Source organism: Arachis hypogaea, chromosome 19, assembly GCF_003086295.3.
Source record: "Arachis hypogaea cultivar Tifrunner chromosome 19, arahy.Tifrunner.gnm2.J5K5, whole genome shotgun sequence".
Classification (NCBI taxonomy): Eukaryota; Viridiplantae; Streptophyta; class Magnoliopsida; order Fabales; family Fabaceae; genus Arachis; species Arachis hypogaea.
The window spans coordinates 2,267,729-2,292,130 of record NC_092054.1 but is presented as its reverse complement, the minus strand read 5'-3'; the positions used below and the strand labels follow the sequence as shown (position 1 = coordinate 2,292,130).

Here is a 24,402-nt window from a genome sequence, read left to right as displayed (position 1 = left end):
TTAATTATACAGCTTCAGATTTTAAAGATTCAAAAAATAAAATATAAAAAATCGTATGAACTAAAATAAAATAGATGTCTTTCACAGGTATAATCAATGTATTTTGCGTATGGACTTTGACTAAGCGAGATTATACATATATCAATTTCAATAGACGTCATATTTTTCCCTTATTCCATATATTATAGATGTTATTTTTTTTTTTATAAAAGCTTATACATAAATTTTAATATAACTTTTTATGTACATTATTTTTCTACATTTTTATATATGTAGTATAAAAGGAAAAAAATTACTTTTATTAATTATTTTTAATACTCAAAGTAAAAAAATACAAAATAAAATCTACACAAAATATAGTGCAAAATATATTCCTATTTCTAAAATAATTACACATCAGAAACATGAAAAAAACAAAACAGAATAAACAAATGCTATTTTGAAAAGCAAAAAATTCCAGAAGAAGAAAATATTGAAAAATGATCTTTAAATATTATTTATCTAAATAAAAATGTGAATATTCTTCTCTCTAAACATTATTTAAGTACACCTTTTGTAATAAGTTAAATATAAATTATCTTTCTTACTAACTAATTCTTATTGATTGTCCTTAGAGGTAATAATTAATTTAATTTCCCTTTTGTAGACATTTAATCCACCAAAAAACAACACAGATAGCACTTTAGGGTCATACCTTGAGACCAAAACAAATTGCTAACAGTAATGAGGCAATTCTTATTGTTCAGCAGCTAACTCCATTGTTGTTTCTACATTTTCCCCCTTCTTCCAGTTGCATCTCTTCCTCACATTTTCTTCGCCTTTTTAAATACTCAAAAGTATTTTGAAGCTTCAGCCCTGCAAAATGCGTTTACCAAAATTGTTAACATTTAAGGCTACAATTTTTGCTTAATTAAGCTCTCTCCATATATATAAACATTTCAATTAAGCTCTCTCCATAATAAGCTACAAAAAAACTAACCTTTGTATATCGATTGGGATGATTTGCCTTTATTTCTTCATCACTATCTTCCAAGCGAAAAACTCGAGAGAGAACAAGAAGTTATGCTAATCGAGTGAGATAACAAAGACGAAAGTTTTTTTTTTTTTTTTTTAAGTCAAATATGCAAAGCTACAAGATGTTCTTAAAAATAAACCATATATGATGGATGGGAAAAGAAAGCGTGGGATTAAAAGATGTAATAATTTCCAGACACGAAAGCACCTTGGCATGTTCTTTTCTGTAGTAGCAGATGTGCGAATAAGTTATATTTAAAGGAAAAAATAGTAATTTTTATTTGATGATTAAAAATATATATGGCTTTATTCAAAATTAAACTTATATAAAAAATGTTTACTCCTAATCAGATATTTATTTATTTATTTTGACTACATAGAGTATTTTTTTAGGGAATAAATTAAATAAAATAGATATTTTTTAAATCTTATTATATCTAAATAAAAACTTTTAGAAACTAAAATAAAAGATAAAGGTTCTTATTAAACAAAAAACATATATATAATAAAAAAATAAATTTAGTGTTGATACACTGTCAGTTTAAAAAGATTTTAGACGTGTATTTAATTACATAACATTCTATCAATAAAAATAATTATTTTTTATATTAATCGTGAATAATTATTTTAAAAAAATAAATATAATTAAATAATTATATAAAATATTTTATATTATGAATATATCAAAATTAAGCGCATAAAAAAAAATTAAAATGACTTTTTTCTCTTTGGCCAATTACACAACGAAACACACTAGACAAACTACCCACGCACATTTCTATAAGTTGAAGTTTTTTAAGTTGAAGTTATTTGAATCAAAATTTTCCATTTTAAATTTTGGTATTGACATCTTAAATCTAAAATCAAGAATATCTCTAAATTATTTGTTTTCATATGAAAGATCGTACAATATATATTGTAATCACTAATCACATGGCATATTCAGATTGAACTTTTCTTCGAAATCAAATGGTTCTAAATTCCTAAATTCTAAAATTGATATATATTACTTTTATATTAAAATTTTTACATATTTTTATTTTAAATATTAAAATAATTAATAAAAAAGAAAAAAAATTATTATATATATAGTATAAATATTATTTTTTAAAATTAAAATAGGATTCTTGAATAATGAAATTTTTTTATTTAAATAGAAAAACTCCCCACTTGCACACAGTTGAAAATTCTTTTAAGTTTTAAACAACCACCCTAGTTGTTGCTAGAAATGGAGCTCTATAATATAAGAGGCAAATATAAAATATTATACAAGCCTAAGTCACAAAATTTAAATTGCTTAAAATTCAAAAGATGATATTTGTGTTTTGAACCATTTAGGGTAATGCATGCCCCAGTCACCAACAATTGTACCTTCACCTTAAATACAATGCTAGAGTCACCAATAAATTGACCTTAACCTCACTGCAATAATGCCCGAGTCACCAATAATTGTACCTTCACGTTAAATACAATGCCCGAGTCAGCAATAAATTGTACCTTAACCTTATCGTTTTGCCGGAGTCTATGGATGCTATTATATAGCTGCCGTATTTGGTTGTCATTTGACCCAACTGATTGCTGCATTTCTGAGAAATTGCAGAAAGTGGGACATGTATTAACATTGTCATATTTTGGGCAGTTGGATGCGCGCCTGATTCAACTCACCCAGAAAAATCTGTACGGATATAGAGAAATTTTATTTTTATCATAAAAATACTGGCACGTGGCATGAAGTGTAGTTGAGAAAGAGCTTGAGAATGAATTCTAAAAGTGGTTCAAAAAAACTTGCTCAAGAGCCAATATGAATAATGAGCTGAGCTTGGACGTTCCTTGATAAATGTGTACAATGAAAGTCAGTTTTTTTTTTCCCTAGTAGGAATGGTGGAAAAATTTCCTAATGGTAAAATTTGAATATAACCAAAGAATAAAAAATACTGTTGTGATTCCATAAAAAACATTAAATTGAACTTCTTGTACTAAAATCAAATTACTTTGATATTGTATATTATGTAGTTAATTCTAAGAATTTTTTTAAAAATGTTTTACTTGAAAGATCATAGAAAAATATTAATTTTTATTTTTAAAATTAAAAAATTTAATTATAATATTTTTCAATGAAATATGCATGACACATTTTTTTTGTTATAATACTAAATTTATGTTATTGTAATAAAAATAAAATTTACAATAAAAGAAGATTTTTGCCAATAATATAATAGTAAAAAAAGTTAAAATTATAATATATATCTACATATGAAAACACAAAAATTAAAATTTTAAGTGGTATCGAATACATAATTTCATTTATCTGGCACTGAATTACTAGTTAAATATTTATTATAAAGATAATAATTTTTTTTGGAATAATTTGACTTTATTTTAGAATGATGAATTTTGATTTTAGTTTTAAATAATTGAATTGTTACTTTAGTATTAATTATTATTGAAGGTAGAAAATATTTACAAATATTCTCCACATGTAAGTCATTTACATATACAAGTCCATATAAGTCTCTTTAACTTAATTCACTTCACGCGCCACTATATCTAACCAACTTTTCAATAAATGCGCGAATATATAACTGTCTTCTTCGAAAGTATTTCGTTTCTTTTTTTCGAATTTCCTCAACGTTTTCGATCTACGTTCTCTTCTATATTTGTGTTTCTTTTTGTTTGTTTTCTGCATTTTCTTTTTTTATTTTTCACAATTTTCTTCGTTCTTTACATTTTTGAAATCAGACTCTGAAACCAGTTTTGAACAATTATCTCGTTGTTGAAGATAATGAATGATTTAAGTTCAGATTGTCAATTGAACCAGAGCAAAGTGGATTATTGTTTTGAATCCAATCAAGTGGCTGAGATGTGGTTCGATTTTAGCTAATATTTTTGTTAGTAGTTTATGATTCGGTAGGTGAATAATATAGCTTTTGTTTGTGAAAATTGTTGTTCATCGTTGATGGTTTGAATTGAATGTAATATAGGAATTCTGCATAAAAGAAAATATTTTTATGTATTTGCAACAAATTTTGGTGTAAAACTAACACATTTATGTGTATTATTTAAAAATTTTCGGTGGATTTATACTGATAGATTCTGCATAATTTAAAACTCTTTATCTTCCTCCTCCTCTCCTCATCTTCTGCTGCTTTTTCTTCTTCTTTTTTTTATTCATCTTTCCTTTATTGTTTTTATCTTCTAGAATTTCTTCTTGTTTTACTCTCTTAATAAGAATAAAAACAAAAAAAAATCAAATAAAGAAGAAGAAGAAATACATAATGCTACAAAATTACTTGGAAGAGGATGAACTTACATTCATTCAAGGTAACCGAAGATGGTTGCCTTGGCGAACCTGGTGATGTAATCCTTAAGACTTTCATGATGTCCTTGTTTAATGATATTAAGGTAACCGAAGATGTGCACATAAATCTTGGAAGCGACAAAGTGATTAGTGAAGGCTTGGGCAAACTCCTCGAAACTTGAAATTGACCCTGCAGGCAAAGCGAAAAATCACAAAAGAGTGGCTCCATCTAAAAAAGTTGGAAATAATCTACAGAGTATAGGGTCAGAATTGTCATTTAAAAAATCATAGATTGAAATTTAGTAACATGAATGTTCGGGTCACCAATTCCCTCATATAGTGCTAGCATTGTTGGAAGAGTGAACCGCTTCGGCATTTGAAACTTTATTATCTCTTCTGAGAAGGGATTGGATATCGTCATCTTTGTTTTTGGTGGAGTCGCGTGACCTTCTGAGTTCGTGTCGCCCGTGTTCTTGCTGCTTTTTCCTTTGTGCTTTCCGTTTTGATGCTGAGCTAGAAGCTCAGACATCTTCCGGATTTCAGCCGCTAGTTCCTCATTTCTTGCTGCTAACTCGTCTGGTGACATGCGGGGTATGCCATTCTCAGTCATGTTAGTCGTACCTACAAAGGGAAAGCAGAAGAAAAAATAATAGTGAAAAGGTTAGGTCTATCTCCGGCCCACGGTGGGCGCCAAATGTTCTTGTCCGAGTAGAGTGGCCAAGCTATAGTGTCTTCTTTCTGTCTTCGTTGGATGATGGTTGATCTATACGTCGGCCAAAATGAACACTAATGGGTAGAGTACCTGCAAAAAGCACTCTGACGTTCAAGTCAGTATTTAGGAATATACGAAAATTAATAGAGAAAAAGTGATCGTTTCTTGCTTTTTTCTTGATGCCCCTGTTATGCTCTCGTCGATTTGTTTTTATAGAGGAGGAAGTAATCTTCGATTAATATTTTTTTCGTTTTTTTTCCGAAAAAATATACTACTTTAAATGTTTGTTGATTGCTGCTGCGATATTCTCGTTTTAACTCTTCTAACTCCGAGTTTGTTATGCTTATGGCCGAGATTATAGGATTAATGGCCGATCTATAATGTCCATATCAAAAACTATACGAGAACTCATGGCAGTTGGGATTAGTTTGAGAAGGCATTTTGAATTGCTTTATATTAAAAATATTTTGCAGAATATTTATTTGATAATTTATATATATTTTTATATAACTATTTAGCTAAAATATAATATAAATTAAAATATAGTTTATTATTTTAAAAATTTAAATTTATTTATTTTTAAAAAAGTATAGACTTTTTATATGAGTTGTATAAAATTATATCTTTATTTATTGTTTTTATTGTTATATTTGTTTTAGTTGTGATACTTTATCTTTTCATATGGTGTTTTTTGGGTTGTAAATAATTAAAGAAAAGATTAAAAAAATGAATGAGAATGAGAAATACCAAAAATGTAAATTAGTATAATAATGATATATTTGAATATAGTTAGTAAGGAGATGTGTCAAATTTAAACATACTTGAGTTTAGAAAAATAAATGAGAATAAAAAAATATAAAAAATATAAATATAAAATTATGAATTAATTTTATAACAATGATATATTTAAATGTATTTAGTAAAAAAATATAGTAAATTTAAACTTACTCGAAGGAGTTTTTACTCATTGGTATAAAAAATTAAGAAATAAGTAGTACAGTCTTATATATGTAACATGTATAGGTAGATTAAATAATGTAGTAGTAAGAGTATTAATATGTATAAATTGTAGAATTTTAATATTTGTAACTGAAAATTTTATAATTATTATTATGATATTTTTAATGTATATTTATTGTATTTAGTTAGTATTTTATGTTTTAATTGAATAATAATAGATAAAAAATTTTAATTTTTTTTAAAATTTTTTACTACAAAATGATTGATTAATTTTTAAATTTTACCAAATAAGTAAAATCACTAACATGATATCATTAAAAAAAATATAGTTTAAATACAATATAAAAGATTTTAAATATCAACTTTTATATTTTTATATAAATTTTAGTAATTTTTTAAGGGAAACACTTAAATAAAGATATCTAAAACGAACCAAGTTGGGTTGGTCGAGTGGTCAGCTCACTTGTCTGCTTAAATAAGTGTCGGAGTTTGAATCCCGCCTTATGCATGCAGCAATCGATGAACCAAATTTGAAACTGGTCTAAATTAATAATTTTTTTATAAAAAATAATTATAATACTCTTATTATAAAAAATGACTAAAATACCCATTATATATTTATATATTAATTTTGAGAATCTTAGATTTTAATCTCATAATAACACTGAGAGAAGAGAAGGATTATAATTTAGAATTCTCAAAATTAATATTAATATATGTATAAAATAAGAGTATTTTAGTTATTTTTTATAATAAGAATATTATAATCTTTTTTTATTAAAAAATATTAATTTAGATTAGTTTAAGATTTGGTTTATTAATTTTTTTGCTAAATCAATTTAATTTTTAAAAAAATAATACGATTTAATGAATTATATATGTTAAATTTTAATTATTAAAAAATACATTTAAAAAAAAAGAGGTCTTAAACCTCTGAGTGGCTCATATTTCTCAAAGCAAGTAACATGCTTTAAAAAGAAAAAAAAAATCAAAGACTTTGAGGGTGCTTGACTTAGGAAGCAAAATGAGTAGAAAGAAACCATTCATAGTAAATCATTCACACTCCGAGCAAGTACCTCATTTTTTCTCTTAAGTCTTGGCAACTTGCCCAATGGAGTCCGAGGAGGAAGGATATGCACCGTCTTGGATAATAGAGCGATTGCAGAAAGCAGAAGAATCGAGGGCGAAATTAGCGGGAGATGCTAGCAATGTTTCAAATTCTAGAATACGAAGAACTCCCGAATACTTGGCTGAAAGGGCCGAGTTTAGAAGATATTATTTTCCACAGCTCATTGCAATTGGTCCGGTTCATCTAGACAGACGAATAAACCATCTCCAAGGAGAGCCATTCAAGGAAGCTTGGACAACCATGTATCTTACGGATACTAATCAATCTGTCAATGATCTATATAACACAATATTCCGTGAATCAGAACTGCTCAAAGAAATAAGGCAGCTGCATGGAGAAGATATGTGGCAACGCATGTCTTATTACTACAGCGGCTATGGGACAGACACGTACGAGTTCATCAGATGGTTATTAGTAGTGGATGGATGTTCTATTCTTCATTTGTTGGAAAAATCAGGAGACTCAGTTGATCCCCAGCGAGATCTAAACATTAGCGTCGACAAGCTTGTACGGATGTACCAGGATCTTCTTATAATGGACAACCAAATTCCTTTTAAAGTGCTGAGGCTCTTCTGCAAAGATGAAGCCAGGCTTGAGAAATGCCTCCGCAACTTCCTTCAAGTTCATGGTATTAAGACGGCACCCGAGCTCGGAAAGGGAAAGAAGAACACACAAGAAGCAGCACAAGAACTCAAACTAGTTGTCCAGGGAGATGATGAGGATCCTGTCCATCTTCTAGATTATCTACGGAGGGCCCTCTTGATGAGAGACCTCGACACAATCCATAAAGAGATTCCGGCGGCCGAGATGAAGAACAAGAGGAGATCCTTGCACCTTACAAAGTACAGGATTGGAAGCATACGAGAACTGAAGGCAGCTGGGATTAGTTTGAGAAGACATTCGGATGGAAACTCAATCTATCCCAGCTTTGAAGCTGGGATATTACATCTTCCAGAGCTAGTTGTGGATGGCACAACGCCTCATATATTCCTCAACCTAGTAGCCTATGAGATGAGTCATTCTGACAACGACTTTGAGATCAGTTCATATTTAGTCTTTCTGAGCTCTCTCGTTGACCAGCCGGAGGATGTGAAGGAGCTGAGAATGGCTGGCATACTTATCAATGAACTTGCAAGTGACAAAGAAGTGTCTGATCTGTTCAATAAGATGGACATTATTTTGGTGCCTGAGACACCGTGGTTTGCTAATATCAGAGACCAAATCCATTCACATTTTGAGTCCAAACGAGGCAGGATCAGAATGCTGTCTTGGATGGGAGAGGCCTCTAACACGTTTTTTCGCTCGCCATGGACCATCATTGCTTTGTTGGCTGCCACACTTGGCCTTGTTCTCACATTCATCCAGACATGGTTTGCCATCCATCCGAAAGCTTCCTAAATAAAAGAATGTTATGGAACATTTTTTATTTTTTTATTTTTTTTACTTTTGTGTGTTTAATTATGAATAAACCATCACTCACATTGCATGATGAGTATGTGGACAGTAATTTGTATTTGAATATTATCCTGTTATCCATCTTAATCATTTGTTTGATTATCTAAAAAGATTTCAATTGTTTATTTGGATTAGCTAGCTTCATAGAACTTGAATGATTCCACTTATATTATATCTATGTGCGAAGATATCAAGGATTAATTATGTTTTATTTTTTAAATTAGCTTTCCAACTTGATTTTGATTATCATCGTCTAACAATGCTTACTTGTGACATAAATGTTATTCAATATTAATAAGCTATTAGTATATATATACTATTTTTTAATATCAATCATGGTGATATTGATACTAAACCAATTTTGATCAAAATCACATGGATACCAAATAACCTCTACGTAACCTTAAATGCTTCAGTTGAATTATTAATGACAGAATTTATGTTCACCGAGCAAACATTACTACCATCATCAATAATTGAGAAGGAAAACGTAAAATTGGCGTTTGTAATTGTAAGAGTTGAGAACAACATTGCATGTCTCACTTGACAAACTTGGTAAGAGTAATTTTGAAGATCCTCAAACCAATTATTCATTCTATAAAAGCTATACAAGAAATTGCCTCGTCTCGTGCAACGAATAAAACAATATGCATGATTTCTTGTTTGATATTTATGTGTAAGTACAATGAAGAATTAATTCTAAAAAATAGAATTAACTCTAATCAATCCAAAAGACATACTCAAAAAATGATTCATGTTCTTTTCTTCTCCTTTCATAAGAGTATGTGGTACCCTCTTGGTTAGAACAAGAACTGCAAGGGACTAGAAGAAGCCGAAAAACAATTAACCAGACAAGTTAAGCAAGCTTCAGGGCCTAAAATACAAACAACTTTCTCCGGATCCAAATCTAGTAAAACTTGTGCATGGTCTGATTTTTCTTCTCAAGTAGTTGAAGCTAATAATTCCCTCCTCCTACTCCTAGACCAAACATTAGTACATTACATAATAAATTTGCAGTTGGCTAGATTATTTGTTAGGTCAAACAGCAGTCAGCTTTCTTTATTCTTATTGATTTAAAAGAAAAAAATAAATAAAAAAAACTATTATTTTGAACCACAAATAAGTAAAACACTAATAAAATTATCTATAAAAATATAAAACTAATGTTGTATTCATAAAAAATGAATTTTGTTTAATAAAAATAATAAAATAATAATTTTTTTATTTTTTTCTTTTAAAAACTCATGTAGAGTAGTAAGTAATTTTACTTTTTTTTTTTTACCAAAGCACTGGAAAATTTTAAAATAGTAAAATCAAATCACTTTGAATTTTTTTTTTTAACCATCAGAATGGAGATACTCCTATGATAACCAAAGTGTCTTACAAGGAGTCCCTACTCAAACTTGTTGGACCCAATGTCAAGGGTGACGACCTTGCTGCTGATCCCATCGATGAAGATGAACCAAACCCGGAAGACAAGTGGTACAAGACTACTGAGTATGATGATCAAGTGGAGAAGCCCTTTGATCCATGTCCCAATATTCCAATATCCAAAGATGAATTCGATGAATGGTGCAAACCTTGGCGTGCTGCTCTCATGGTCAAAGTTCTGGGCAAACGAGTAGGCTTAGGATTCATGGAGCAACGCCTCCAACGTAATTGGGCTAAAAAAGGTAAGATTAATGTTATCGACATGGATCGTGACTATTTCTTGGTTCATTTTGCAGATGAAGGTGACTATCATGCCCTTATGGAAGGTCCCTGGATGATTGCCGGTCACTATCTTATTGTCCAACGTTGGAGACCCTTCTTTTTATCTTCTGAGAAAGAAGTCAGAAAAGTTGCTGTTTGGATTCGTATTCCCAACCTTCCGATCGAACTCTATAACCATAGATTTCTTTGGAGAGTGGGTTCAACTATTGGCCACATGCTTAAGATCGATCGCACTACATCAATTCATTCTAGAGGTCATTTTGCACGTATATGTGTCGAGATTGATCTGAGAAAGCAGTTAGTTCCCATAATCCCTGTCTTTGGCGAGGTCCTAAATATTGAATATGAAGGTTTGCATCAAATCTGCTTCTCCTGTGGAAAATATGGCCACCGGCTAGATCATTGTAATGAAACTCCGGTGGAAGAGCCGGCGAGCCAAGTCAATGCTGATGGAGAAGAGAAGAATATCAATTCTGATAATCAGAATCACGTTGATTCTGCGGACCAAAATGGAAAGTCTCATGATTCCCACAATCAAAGCGTTTCAAGCAATAACCAAGATCCTCCTTGTTTCGGGCCGTGGATGATGGTCAAACGACCACTTAGAAGGAAAAATGGCAATAATAATCCGAATATTCCTGGAAGCAATCAACGACATGATTCTTTCTATAATCATAGGTCTATTAATGAGGAAGATAATCAGGGAAAGGAACATGGGTCAAGATTCAATGCATTACATGAAGAAAGTGCACTAATCACGTTGGAGGGTGAACCACATGCAGAAGGCAAATCTCCAAGTATTACCAATAATTGGGCTTCTCCTAATAAGGCCCAAAAAGAGAAAGCAAACTCCCAGCCCATTCAAAAAAAAGTTCTAAAGCAAGGTGCTGGCAAAAATCTCCAAATGGGCAAGAAACTTTTATTTAATATAGTTGGGCTAGCCCAGAATGAAAAATTAGTGAAGTCCATCCCCAAAGTCACTACCAAGCCATCCTCCTCTTCGGTGGCAACTCCTAAGAATGTTCCCTCCCCTGCTCCCAAATCTAAGGATCCTGAAGTTGAAGCTATGGAGGGTGTCGTTATGAATTACATGCGCCGGTTAGGACGGGAGCAATACGAAGCTAATGTTGCTGCAAAAAAGGTAAAGATTCAATTTGAAGACTATGCAATTCGTTCTAACCCTATGATTGCTTCCCCTTCTACTGGTTCCTCTTCAAAGCCAATGGAGTTAGGGTACGAGTCAGGGGCAAACGTTGGGAGACCTCCAGATGATGTGAAGTCTCTCATTGTATGGAAGAACTCCAATAATGGGGTTGACTCCTCGGATAAGTCCGAATCGAGAACCAAGGCTCAAGCCTCAGCGTGATTTTCGTCCTTGGTGATGCTCCCTTCTCTGTTTGTTTTGTGATGAATATTATAAGTTGGAATTGTAGAGGTACTGGAGGGAAAACTTTTCCTACTCTTATTAGAGATATTAGAAGAGGTATAATGCAAATTTCATTATTCTTCTTGAAACTCATATAAGTGGTTCGCGTGGGGCTTCTGTTCGTGACAAAATTGGATTTGATAGTTCCTTTATTGTGGAAGCTAATGGTCATCCGGGTGGAATTTGGTGCCTATGGGACTCGGGTTCTTGGAAAGTTGATATTTTAGAATATAATCAGCAAATTGTTCATCTTAGGCTTACCAGTAATAATGCTGCTACCTGGCTCCTCTCTGCTGTTTATGGCAGCCCACAACGCCCGAATAGAAGATCCCTTTGGACTTCCCTCCGTTCCCTGGCAACCAATATCAATCTTCCTTGGTGCATCTTAGGAGATTTTAATGCTCTTCTTCATGATTATGAAAGACAAGGGGGTACTCGTAGTGCTAATTCTGGAGCTTGCTCAGACTTTCAAAGTTGCGTTTCTGATTGTGGATTGGCGAATTTAGGTTATATTGGCTGGCCTTTCACTTGGAGAAGGGGTGATTTAGTCGAGAGATTGGATCGTGGTCTGTGTAACCTTGACTGGCAGCTGGCCTTCCCCGAAGCTAGCCTTAAGCATTTACCGAATTTCAAGTCTGATCACACGGCCATCTACCTCCAACTCTCTACTGAAGCCTCTTACAATAGACACAGAAGACCTTTCCGTTTTGTTGCTGCTTGGATTTCTCACCCTGATTTTCACAGAATGGTTGAGAATTCTTGGAATGTGCAGGATTCTTGGTCTGATGGTGTAATAAGCTTCAAAAATTCTCTAAAAAATTGGAATTATGATGTTTTTGGGGATATTTTTAAAAGAAAAAGAACTCTTCTCAAACGACTGAATGGTATAACTTCAAGCCTTTCTCAGGGCAGTAATCAATTTCTTGAGAAGCTCCAAATTGATCTATGGAAGGAATATGAAAATGTGCTCAATCAGGAGGAACTTCTCTGGTACCAGAAATCCAGGTGTAAATGGATTGAATTCGGCGATCGCAACACAAAGTTCTTTCATGGGTCAACTATGATTAAACGTCGAAAAAACAAGGTGACATCTCTCCTTGACTCTAATGGTAGCCTTATAACTGATAATAACGCTCTAGAATTTTTCTTTTTATGCTGATCTATATAATGATTCTTATCCCGATCACCCCTTTGTCCTTAATAATGCTTTTCCTCAGCTTAATGCAGAGGATTTGTATAGTGTTGGCAGGAACATTTCTGAGTTGGATATTAAGGAAGCTATTTTTCATATTGGGAGCTTTAAGGCTCCGGGTAGGGATGGTCTCCAGGCTATCTTCTACCAAAGCCAGTGGGATCGTGTTGGTCCTGACCTGTGCTCTTTAGTGAACCAAATTTTTGCTAATCCCGAAAAAATTGAGGAATTAAATGAGACCCTTATTACTCTTATTCCAAAAATGGAGCAGGTGACGAGCCTCAAGCAAATGCGCCCTATTAGCCTTTGCAACGTATCCTACAAAGTTGTTACCAAAATTCTTGCTAATCGGCTAAGAAAAGTCATGGAAAAATTAGTTGCTCCCACTCAGTGCAGTTTTGTACCCGGGAGGCACAGTACGGATAATATCTTTATTACTCAGGAGATTATTCATTCTATGAGAAGCAAAAAGGGGTCGAAAGGGTGGATGGCTATCAAAATTGACCTTGAAAAAGCCTACGACAGACTCAAGTGGAGTTTTATCTACGATACTCTCTCCGACATTGGGTTGCCTCAGCATATTATTCATTTGATTTACTGTTGTATTTCCTCTGCTAAGATGAGAGTTTTATGGAATGGAGAAGAGCTAGACGAATTCACGCCCACTAGAGGAATTCGGCAAGGCGATCCCATTTCTCCGTATATCTTTGTTTTATGCATTGAGCGCTTGTCTCAGCTCATCGGCGCAGCTGTTCAGCATGGGTTTGGAAACCCATCTATCTTAAAAGGGATGCTCCTAATATTTCTCATCTCTTCTTCGCTGATGACCTCATTCTATTTGCAGAAGTGAATTTGGAGCAAGCTGATATTATCAATAGGTGCTTGGAAGCTTTTTGTGTTAGCTCCGGTCAAAAAATCAGCCAAGAGAAAACTAGAATTTTCTTCTCTAGAAATGTGGGTCACAATGTCAGATCTGAAATCAGTAACTTTCTTCATTTTTCCAGAACTGATAACCTTGGAAAGTATTTGGGTGTCCCTCTCCTTCACTCAAAAGTCTCTAATAATACATATGGTGATATTATCAACAAGATCAACTCCAGACTAAATTGCTGGAAAGCTTCCTCTCTCTCCCTGGCAGGGAGATGTACCCTGGTGAAATCTGTTCTATCTTCTATTCCTTATTATACTATGCAATCTGCTTTACTTCCTTCATCTACTTGTAATTTGATTGATCGTAAATGCAGGAACTTTCTTTGGGGGGACTCAGAAAACTCCAGGAAAATCCATCTTATTAACTGGGACAAAGTCTGCTCCCCCAAAAAACTGGGAGGACTCGGGATTCGCCACTCGGATAAAATGAATTGTGCCTTCATGACTAAAGCTGGATGGGGTCTTATTGAAAAAAGAGACTCTCTGTGGGCCAGAACCATTCGCTCTAAATATGGTTGTGGTACCGATATTATTCCTAAGGTGGAAAGGAAGAGGAATGAATCAAATCTTTGGAAGGGCATACGCAAGTCTTGGGATAATGTCCAGCAAAATTACATTTGGCGTATTGGGGATGGTTCCAAAATTAATTTTTGGAACGATAATTGGGTGCCAAATATTGGCTCTCTTGCGCCATATGCAAATCAGGTTTGTATGCCTATTAATTTGGAAGACAAACTTATGGATTTTTTAACTATTTCAGGTAGCTGGGATTATGATAGGCTCGCTACTTGGCTGCCTGATGAGATTATCCAGAAGATTGTTCCTATTTCCCCGCCCTCCCCTTGGAAGCAAGAAGACCAAATTGCCTGGAACCCTTCGTCTAACGGCTCTTTCGATCTTAAATCAACATACCAAAAGCTGAATGGAGAAGAAGGCATCGCTAGCAAATTACACAGCGTGATCTGGCACTGGAAAGGACCAGAACGCACTCAGATCTTTCTTTGGCTAGTGTCTCACAATGCTATCCTCACCAACGTGGAAAGAAGGAAAAGACATCTCACCCTTCAGGCAACTTGTCCAAGATGCTCATGTTCCGATGAGACTACTCTACACGTCCTCCGAGACTGCCTATTTGCTGTGGCATCTGACTCCCGTTCATCCGTGCAGCAGGCATAAACAACTTCTTTCTTCTTGATCTGCATGATTGGCTTCTCCAGAACCTTACGTCGAATGATGAGTGGTGCTGCCTCTTTGGTGTTACCATCTCCTCCATTTGGTTCTTCAGAAACAAATTCATCTTCGAGGGCGACATGACATCTCCCCATGTAAGAAGGGATCAAGTTAAAGCTCGGTTTGATGAGATTATCAAAGTCTCGAGGTCTGACCTTCTTAACTGTGCACCTCGGATCACTGAAGAACGTCTCATTACTTGGCAACCTCCGTTGGAAAATGTTACCAAACTCAACGTGGATGGATCTTGTCTTTCTCAGAGTAGCAGTGCGACTTGTGGAGGTATTTTCAGGAATCATCTTGGTCACTTTATTAAAGGTTTTACCTGTAATCTAGGAAGCTGTTCTAGTATGCACGCTGAGCTTTGGGGCATTGTTCGCGGTCTACAAATTGCTGTGGCCAACAATATTAGTTCCTTAGTTGTTGAGTCTGATTCTATTGTTGCTGTTAACTTCATTAAGAAAGGACATAATTCATCCCACCCGTGTGCCCCGCTTCTTGACGACATTGTTGTCCTTGCCAGCCGTGTGCCACATATCTCTTGGTCTCACTGTCTTCGAGAAGCAAATTTTGCTGCCGACAATCTTGCCAAGAAGGGCCATAATCTTCCCTTTGGCCTTCATCTCTTTGACGTTGCTCCCCCAGATACAGCTATGATGATTATGCGTGACTTGTCTGGTTCTCCAATTTTAAGGGGTTTTAGTTAGTTTTCTTTTTGGGGTGTCCCCCCCCCTTGTCATCTAAAAAAAATTAAAAGCAAATGTAAATCACGTTATAATGTATATCCCAAACAAAATAATTGGACATCCCAACATATACTATCCAAAAAGAAAATGAAAATCACGTTACAGTGTATGTTTTAGGCTTTCAGCCAAGCCAACTTTTTCATAAGCCATGATCATGATCACAAGCTCTAATCGCTATAGGAAAGAGCAGAGGCACGTGTCTTTAAATAAAAGCATTAAGAAAAATATCTGTATCTAAGCATCTGTACCGTAGTATTCTCTTTATTTTTTTTTTTCGTTGTGTCAACTGTCGTAACATATATTCTTTCTTATCGACAAATAGAAAAAAAATGTTAATTTAAAGTAAAAAAAATTAATAAGATAATAAATAATAAATTATCATTAAATGTATAACTTTTATTATATATAAAATTATTATGCTAATTTAAGAGGAATTAGATATTTATTTTTTATTTTACCAATCTTTTCGATTTACAAAACCTTAATCCAAAAAATAGTCATAAGAATTGAGTAGCAAATGTGATGATATTTTCTAATAATAATAATTTTAAAAAAATAAATATATGATTGACCTTGATCCATAATTAAAAGTCAGGTCTAAAATAAAGAAAAATAATCACCCACCGTAAAAGAGTTATAGAGAAATAACCAGGGCATCATTTCAATCGTATAAATATTTTATGTAATATTTTTTAACTAATTTATAAAATTTACATAAAATTTTTGTTAATTTAAGTATTGGAATTGTCTTTTGTAAGTACTATCTTATACACACTCAAAAATTTCGAACTGTCTCGTTGAAAAAGATATCGAAACCTGTTAAAAAAATGTTAAAACGAAATCCTCATCAAAAGAAATATAGACGTTTCAGTACAAAATATAATAATTTATTCACATAATTTTTTAATATTATCAAGATATTTTTATTTTAATTGTTTTGTGCATATAACACCAAAATACTAACATCGCTTTTTAAATAAACATCTTTGTAACAAAATTAATGAACTTAAATAAGAAAAAAAGTTCCTATGTTTAATAGTGTTTATTAAAATATTATATTTTTGACCAAATTAATAAAAAAAATTTGGCGGTATATTCAAAAATATTAATTTATATGATAAGTTTATCCAAGAAAATAAAACTAGTAATTTTATCGTTAATATGACCCTTTTTCAAATGATTTGTTTAGAAATTAAATCTTTATTCTTTTATGATTATCTTATATATACTTTATATTTTTGTGGTTATTTGAAGGCTTCTCAACTTTTATTGAATACAAGAATAATTTCGTTAGGTAATCAAAAAAATTCTGGCAACTCTTACCAAGTTTTGTTGGGTTGAATTCAAAGTTCATCAGATAAAATAAATACACTCCAGATATTCAAATTTATCCTAATTTAGAATTACACTTTTCCTTACTTTATTTTTCCACCGCTGTGCATATTCCTTTCATCTCCATTCTATCGCTGAACAACCATTCCACAGCGATGCATTGCGGACCTCCGTCACACACAACTAGAAAATTGATTAATACAGACAGATTTACAGATAGATTTAGTCTTTATTACAGATGGATTTTTGATTACCGACGAAATTACCGACAGATTTTGTCCCTCTATAAAAGCCCGTCGAAAATTATTTACCGACAGATTTTTTTCGTCGGAAAATTACAGACGGATTTTTAGCAGTTACCGACAGATTTTTTTTCTGTAAATTTTCTATCCATTTCCCAAAGGCGACGAACTTTCCGACGGATTTTTCGACGGATTTTTCGTCTATAATTACAGATGGATTTTTAGACGGATTTTCTGTCTGTAATTACAGACGGATTTTCTGACAGATTTTCCGTCTGTAATTTGAACTTTGGAAAATCATCTCATGTTCTGATTACAGACAGAAAATCCGTCTGTAAATCCGTCAGTAAGATAAAATTGAATTTTTTTTTTAATTTTTCCATTGTAAAATGAATACTTTAGATTTGTTTTCTAAATTTACTTCATCAAACACTGTAAATTGAAAAAAAAGAGCCACAAATCACATAAATAAACATAATATTCATTACATGATACCTATAAAATTAGATGTTATTTTTCAACATCATTGACCAATATCTCATTGTCTTAATAAAAAGATACCCAAAAAAAATAAGATAACCATCCCAATGCATCAGATTGGAGAAACATATAGGAGAAGAAACTAATTCTGTCAAAGCAGAGCAGCTTTCTACCTCTAAAGTTTCTAGAGTTTTGAGAATGCATGATTCTCGTATCCATGAGTGTTCAAACCCCAGGGAAGTTAGTTTAGAAAGAGAAGCCAACTTCAATCTTTTTAGATATGAAAGGAATTGGGCACCATTCAAATTAGGCTTTTCAGAGCAGAATATCTCATTAATGGAACTATTACTCACTTCGAGACTCCCTATACAGAACAATTTTTTGAGAAATATATATGGAAGTTCATCAGACACAAGCTTAACATTAAAGCTTTGTGTATTAAGAACATTTATGCTGCAGAAGTGGCTTCCCTCACATTCCTCATGTTCAATCATCTTCGCTTCTTTTTCACCAAACGACAAGTTAATCAACTTAGGAGTAATCTGGGAAGAAGAAATGCACGAGGTCATCAATAATGAAACCAGTTGTTTCAAATTATTAGAGAAATAACTAAACCAAACTAAAATAAGACAGGATCCCAAAAAAAAAAAAAAAAAAAGGACTTAATCTTAAATAATTAAAGCTGTAAGAATAAACACTTTACAGGAGAAAAATATACATATAGTACAACAAATACTTCATGTATTTTATAATTTTGTCTTCACACATTTTGTTCTTTGATCATCAACCGTGACATCATTTTATTTTTTATCTTAAATTGATTGAGAATTTATTTGTTTTTGATTTTTAAATATACAAATTACACAACTTTAATAAATTATTAGTAGTATTCATTTTCGGAGTGAGAATGAATATATAAATTCATAATGCTGGTCGATCAAACATATCACCAACATATTTTAAAGACTGATAAAAGAAAATATAAAATAACTTTCTTTTACATATAAATTATAAAATAATAGAGAATATATAAGCCAAAATTGTCATATAACAAAACTCACCAAGTTATATTACAAAACTTTTAATGCAACTTATTAGGCCATTAGTAGTCTGATCTCATGTATTTAGGAAATAAAACAATCGCATAGTTATAATAAATAAATAAATAAATAACACGTATATCATAAAAATTAGTCAAAACTAGATTAATAAGTTTACCTCTGTGAAACAGACTTGGTCCTCAGTTTGTGGATCATGGCCATTAAGTGTTTTCAACCGAAAACAATGAAATGAACAGTAAAAACAATTTAACCCTGGCAAATCCAACAATGTCAATGAAGTCAAAGAAGGGAACATAATAGAGTCTGTAATTGCTCCTTCTGATGTTGTTTCCATCCCTGAGATGATTTCCACCAAGCTCTCACAATGTTTCAACTCTAGATTTTTAAGATTGACAAGATCCTTGGCTACTGATTTTAGGAACAAGCTTGTAAGGCTTTTACATGTATCAACACGCACTTGTTGTACAAGTTGAAAGTGGAGTACTCCATCAGGATCTTCATTCCAAATGCTATCCAAATTCGGCAGCTTTTCTAATACCAACTCCTTCAGTGAAAATTTAATTGGTAGGAGTGTCTTGTCTTTTGTTATGCATTTCACATCAAATATAATTTTGACAGAACTACATTTTTGAACTTCCAATTTTCGCATGTTATTTAAAAAAAGAAATAAATGAAGAGGTATTACTTCGAATAAAAATTCACATTGATGTGTGACTCCAAATTACGGAAATATGCTTCAGGAACTGGCATTGAGCTACGCCACATGTCTTGAAAATATAGGCTTTCTCTGAAACCAATCTACACATGGAAAACAAGAAACTTAATTACTCCTTGTTTGCTTCTCTACACTAGAAGAGTTGTGTGAAATCACAAGGGATATACTCGTAAGTTTGACTTTTTATTTGTAATATTATGTAGAATGTTTAATAAAGTTGGGTAAAAATTTAAAAATCATTTCTCATAAGCACCTATATAAATTTATTGGACTTTGTGAGATAGACCATATTTTTGTGAACAATGTGAATAATAAACTTTAAAATTGGTCTAATAAAGTAAAATTTAAAATAAAAGATGCTATCTACTATTGTTCATCTTACTTAATGGCATCTTATTAAAATGTTATAATATTACTTCAATGTTATGTGAGCCCATCATTTAATCCATCTTATTATTAATTCTGTGTAATAATAGTATATATATAATTGAACGATATTTTAAGAAAAGAAAAATTTGTATGTCATACTAATGAACGGATTCTTGCTAGTAAAAAATTTATAATAAATTCTTATTGTTAGTATAATTTCTAAACCAATAAAAAATCATTTCATATAAAAATTTGGGTTGTCACTAAAGCAAACTCAATAAAAATAAACTGAAATATTTAAACCTCGAGTCATCTCTCAAGGAATTGCAGAGAGATGTGCTTATGATTGGTTATGGAAAAGTATATTTTTGGGGTTTTTAAAAGGTTGAACAAGGAATGTAAATGATAATAAAATAAACCAATAATTAAGAAAAAGTCTTGCAAGGTTTGGTGGTCAAGGATCTCTATCCTTATCACTAACCACAACATGAGAATTGGCAAGGATCAATCCCATTAAATCATCCTCTAACTAATAGTAAAGGAAAGTTAAATGAGTCATATCAATCCAAATCCATAAACCCTAGCTCTCTACCAATTCAATTAGTGAGAACTAGAGTTAATGGCTCCAATCATCAATTACTTGGACATTAGTAACTCAAGAGTTCCTAAGTTACCTTCCCAAGCCAAGAGCATAAAATCTACTCTAACATCCTTCCAAACATTTTATCAAACACTTGGTAGGCACAAAATAAAAGCATAGAAAACTAGCAAGAAAAATAAATCTAAACAATCAATTAAAAGCATCAATAACATAAATTGAAGAAAGTAATCATAAATCTGAAATACCTCAAATTGCATTAATAAGAAATTGAATCTAACATGGAGTTCATAAATCAAATTGGGGAAATAAACAAATCAACAAGAGAAATAGATAAACTAAAGTTCTAGAACTAATAAGAGTAGAAGAGAAACTAAATTAAACTAAGTAGAAATCCAGAATTAAACAAAGCTAATCCTAAAATCCTAAACCTAGAGAAAGGAGAGAGGAGAGAACCTCTCTCTCTAGAAACTACATCTAAAACCTCAAATTATGAATAATGAGAAGTGTCCCTTCATTCCTCCACTCTGCAACCTCTAATATGTGTTTTCTGGGCCGAGAACTGGGTTAAAAACAGCCCAGAAATCGCTGGGGGCGAATTCTGATATATATGCTGAATTTTTGCAAATAAATGCACGCGTGCGCGTGATGCACGCGTGCGCGTCACTATCTTTAGGGAAACTATGGAAAATTATATATCATTTCGAAGCTCCAGATGTTAGCTTTCCAACGCAACTGAAACCGTCTTATTTGGATCTCTATAGCTCAAGTTATGGTCGAATTAGTACGAAGAGGTCAGACTGGACAGCTTAGCAATTCCTTTAGTTTCTTGTATTCTTTCCACTTTTGCATGATTCATTTCCATCCTCTAAGCCATTCCTGCCCTATAAACCCTGAAAACACTTAACACACATATCAAGATATCGAATGGTAATAAGAGATGATTAAAGTTAGCAAAGTTAAGGCCAAAGAAGCATGTTTTCAATCATAGCACAAAATTAGGAAGGAAAATGTAAAACCATGCAATTAGTATGAATAAGTGTGCGAAAACTTGATAAAAACCACTCAATTGAGTGCAAGATAAACCATAAAATAGTGGTTTATCAATCTCCCTACACTTAAACATTAGCATGTCCTCATGCTAAACTCAAGGAGATAAAAGGAATGAATGAGGGAAAGTAAGACTCACGAGATGCAACCTAATATCCTATATATGAATGCAACTATATGCTAAGATATTTCTATGATTAAAAGTAAACAAGTTCTCCAAGACAAACATAAATCCGATTTCACAAATTCAAATCATACAGTAAAGACAAGTAAACTTGTAAGAAAATAACTCATGAAAGCAGGGAACATAGAATCAAGTATTGAACCCTCACTGGTAGTGTATATACACTCTAATCTCTCAAGTGTCTAAGGTTAATCACTCTATTCTTCTTTAGTCATGCTTTCTAAAACTTTGTTCTTCATCTAACCAATCAACAAAAATTTAGTATACCAATGCAAACATCATGAGGTCTTTTCAAAGTTGTAATGAGGCTAAGGTAAGGATGAGGATATATGTATGGCCAAGTGAGCTAAAATATAAATCTTTGACTAACCTAAACTCTTACCTAACACACACACACACACTCTCTATGTAACTCTAAATTCATGCCTAGCTACCCATAATTCCCACTTTTGTATCACATACTCATGTACCAAATTTATCTTCAATTTCACCACCTATGCATTGATCTTTTATTAAACTTAGTATTGGGGTAATTTTGTCCCTTTATTTATTTATTTATTTATATTTTTTTTGAAAGCAAATATAACATATCAATGCACATAGGTATTTGATTTTTTTGGTTTCACATGAGTAGATACCCAAATTCCCAATATTTACATAAAGTAGAAATATAACACATTCCCATTAACCCAGGTTCCCACAGTTTTCCACACTTAATTGATACACAATCTTTATCTTAAGTTAACCAAAAATTCAATTGAGGTAAATTAATTATTTTTCTGTTTAAGGCTAATGATGTGGTAAAATATAGAACAAATAGAAATTAAAAGACTCAAAATGACTAACAAAAATAAATAAAATAGTAAGCTATTTGAGATAAATGGGCTAAATCGGTGGCGTATAAATAGTTATTTAATGGTGTAACTCAACAAGGTTTACACTATGTATAAACTGATCCCTCTCTTTTAATCATAAGAATTTTGAAGAAAATTAAGTTGGTGATATTTTATCCCCAATCCAGTTTGAATAGTATGCTTAGATTGTGTACAAAATACGGATACGAGGATGGCTAATTAATTATTCGTCGTAATAGTGCATTTCCTAACTAACCAGACCCTTCAATTACATCATTGGTGGATCCTGTCTGACGCCTTAGACTTCATAGTAGCTTTCCTAACATCAAGATACTAAATTTAGCTATTAAAATTAGTTATTAGTATAAAATATATATTAAAAATAAATTAAATAATATATCTAATTAATTTTAATATATAAATATTATTTTTATTATAATATATATAATTCAATTATAATAACAGTAACATGGACAAATTATATTATTAAATCCGATGAGACTTAAAATTATACAATTACAACATTTGGAATTTGTTTATATACGTGTCTAATTTTTTTCTATATAAATCACTACCAATTGTAGGATTTTAACTTTTTGTATGTAATTTATCTTAGGTCATTGTGATTTACGTATAATATCATGTAAATCATAAATCACCATAGATCGTAGCGATTTATGAAAAAGAAAAATAAAAACATAAATTGTGACAAGTGGTAGTGGTTTACATATAGATCGTATTTTTTTATCTTTGTATTGACATGTTTTTATTATTTAAAAAAAGTTTATTTACAAAAAATAATAACATCATTCCTATTTTAATAATGGTATTCATACTCTGACTCAATGATAAGGTCCAAGTCCAAAAGAAATGTCCAATCCAAAGGATTGAGCCTCGCCCTACACCGACCTTTTCCCTACGAAGTCGGTTCTTACTACGACTTACCCTAAAGAAGTCGGGGAAGAGGGTTAGCTGGCAGATAAACACTCGTTTAAATGAGTAACTGCCCCTAGAATCTCTCTAACCACTTCCAAGAGCTATATCTCAACCTCTCTAAGATAAAGGGACGGTTATCACCCTAAAAAGGTGGCACTACTTCAACGGTGGTTATTGGTTCACCACTATAAATACACTGACACCCCTCAGGTATCACTAAGTCCTAATACTCTCTAGACCTGCTTACCCCCTTGCTGATTTAGGTATCGGAGTGTCTTTGCAAGTACCAGTACCACCCCCCATTCACTCACACTCACAGGTCGGACGGAGGCCCCAAAGGCGCAAATCCCTTCGAAGGCTTCCCCCATCAGACGACTTAGGGGTGTCCATGGATCGGATCCGATCCGCATATCCGCGGTGTTTATCCGAATCCGATCCGAAAATTACGGATATGGATCCGATCCGCAAGGCTTTCGGATCGGATCGGATCGGATCTACACACTAATCGGATCGGATTGCGGATTTTGTGTTGGTATCCGCATCCGATCCGCATATCCGCGTATCCGCAAAAATAAAGAAATAAATAAGTAAAATATTCTTTTTATGTTTTATTTTAACTAATAATTATCATATATGTTAAATTATTTTAATTTATTATTCAAGAAAAGTATGTTTAATATTATTTTAAGAGTAAACATATTTAAAAGAATAGAAAAAATAAATTTTATTGATATTTTTTTAATAAAAATAAGCTTTTAAAAATATTTTTGTGTTTT

At 32.3% G+C, this 24,402-nt stretch overlaps 2 protein-coding genes and 1 long non-coding RNA gene across 3 annotated transcripts in view; 1 reads left to right on the top strand and 2 right to left on the bottom strand.

Annotated features, from left to right (window-relative positions):
* The window catches only part of LOC112776964 (putative disease resistance protein At4g19050), a 29,344-nt gene extending 28,102 nt beyond the window's left edge, over positions 1 to 1,242 (bottom strand). Inside the window, exons 1-2 of the mRNA XM_029295868.2 lie at positions 980 to 1,242; positions 695 to 855 (exon numbers count right to left, since the gene is read on the bottom strand). The gene's annotated coding sequence lies outside the window, so the exon portion shown is untranslated. The remainder of the gene's footprint in view (positions 1 to 694; positions 856 to 979) is intronic.
* A 959-nt stretch (positions 1,243 to 2,201) lies between these two features.
* Positions 2,202 to 5,412, bottom strand: LOC114926003 (uncharacterized). The gene is made up of 2 exons (XR_003816078.2): positions 4,325 to 5,412; positions 2,202 to 2,689 (listed from the first exon to the last, which is right to left on the bottom strand). It is a non-coding gene; the product is annotated as an uncharacterized lncRNA (long non-coding RNA).
* Positions 5,413 to 7,095: 1,683 nt separating this feature from the next.
* Positions 7,096 to 8,511, top strand: LOC112775945 (UPF0481 protein At3g47200). Its single transcript, XM_025819867.1, has one exon. The coding sequence runs from the start codon at positions 7,096 to 7,098 to the stop codon at positions 8,509 to 8,511; it is 1,416 nt and encodes a 471-aa protein (XP_025675652.1).
* Positions 8,512 to 24,402: the final 15,891 nt, after the last annotated feature.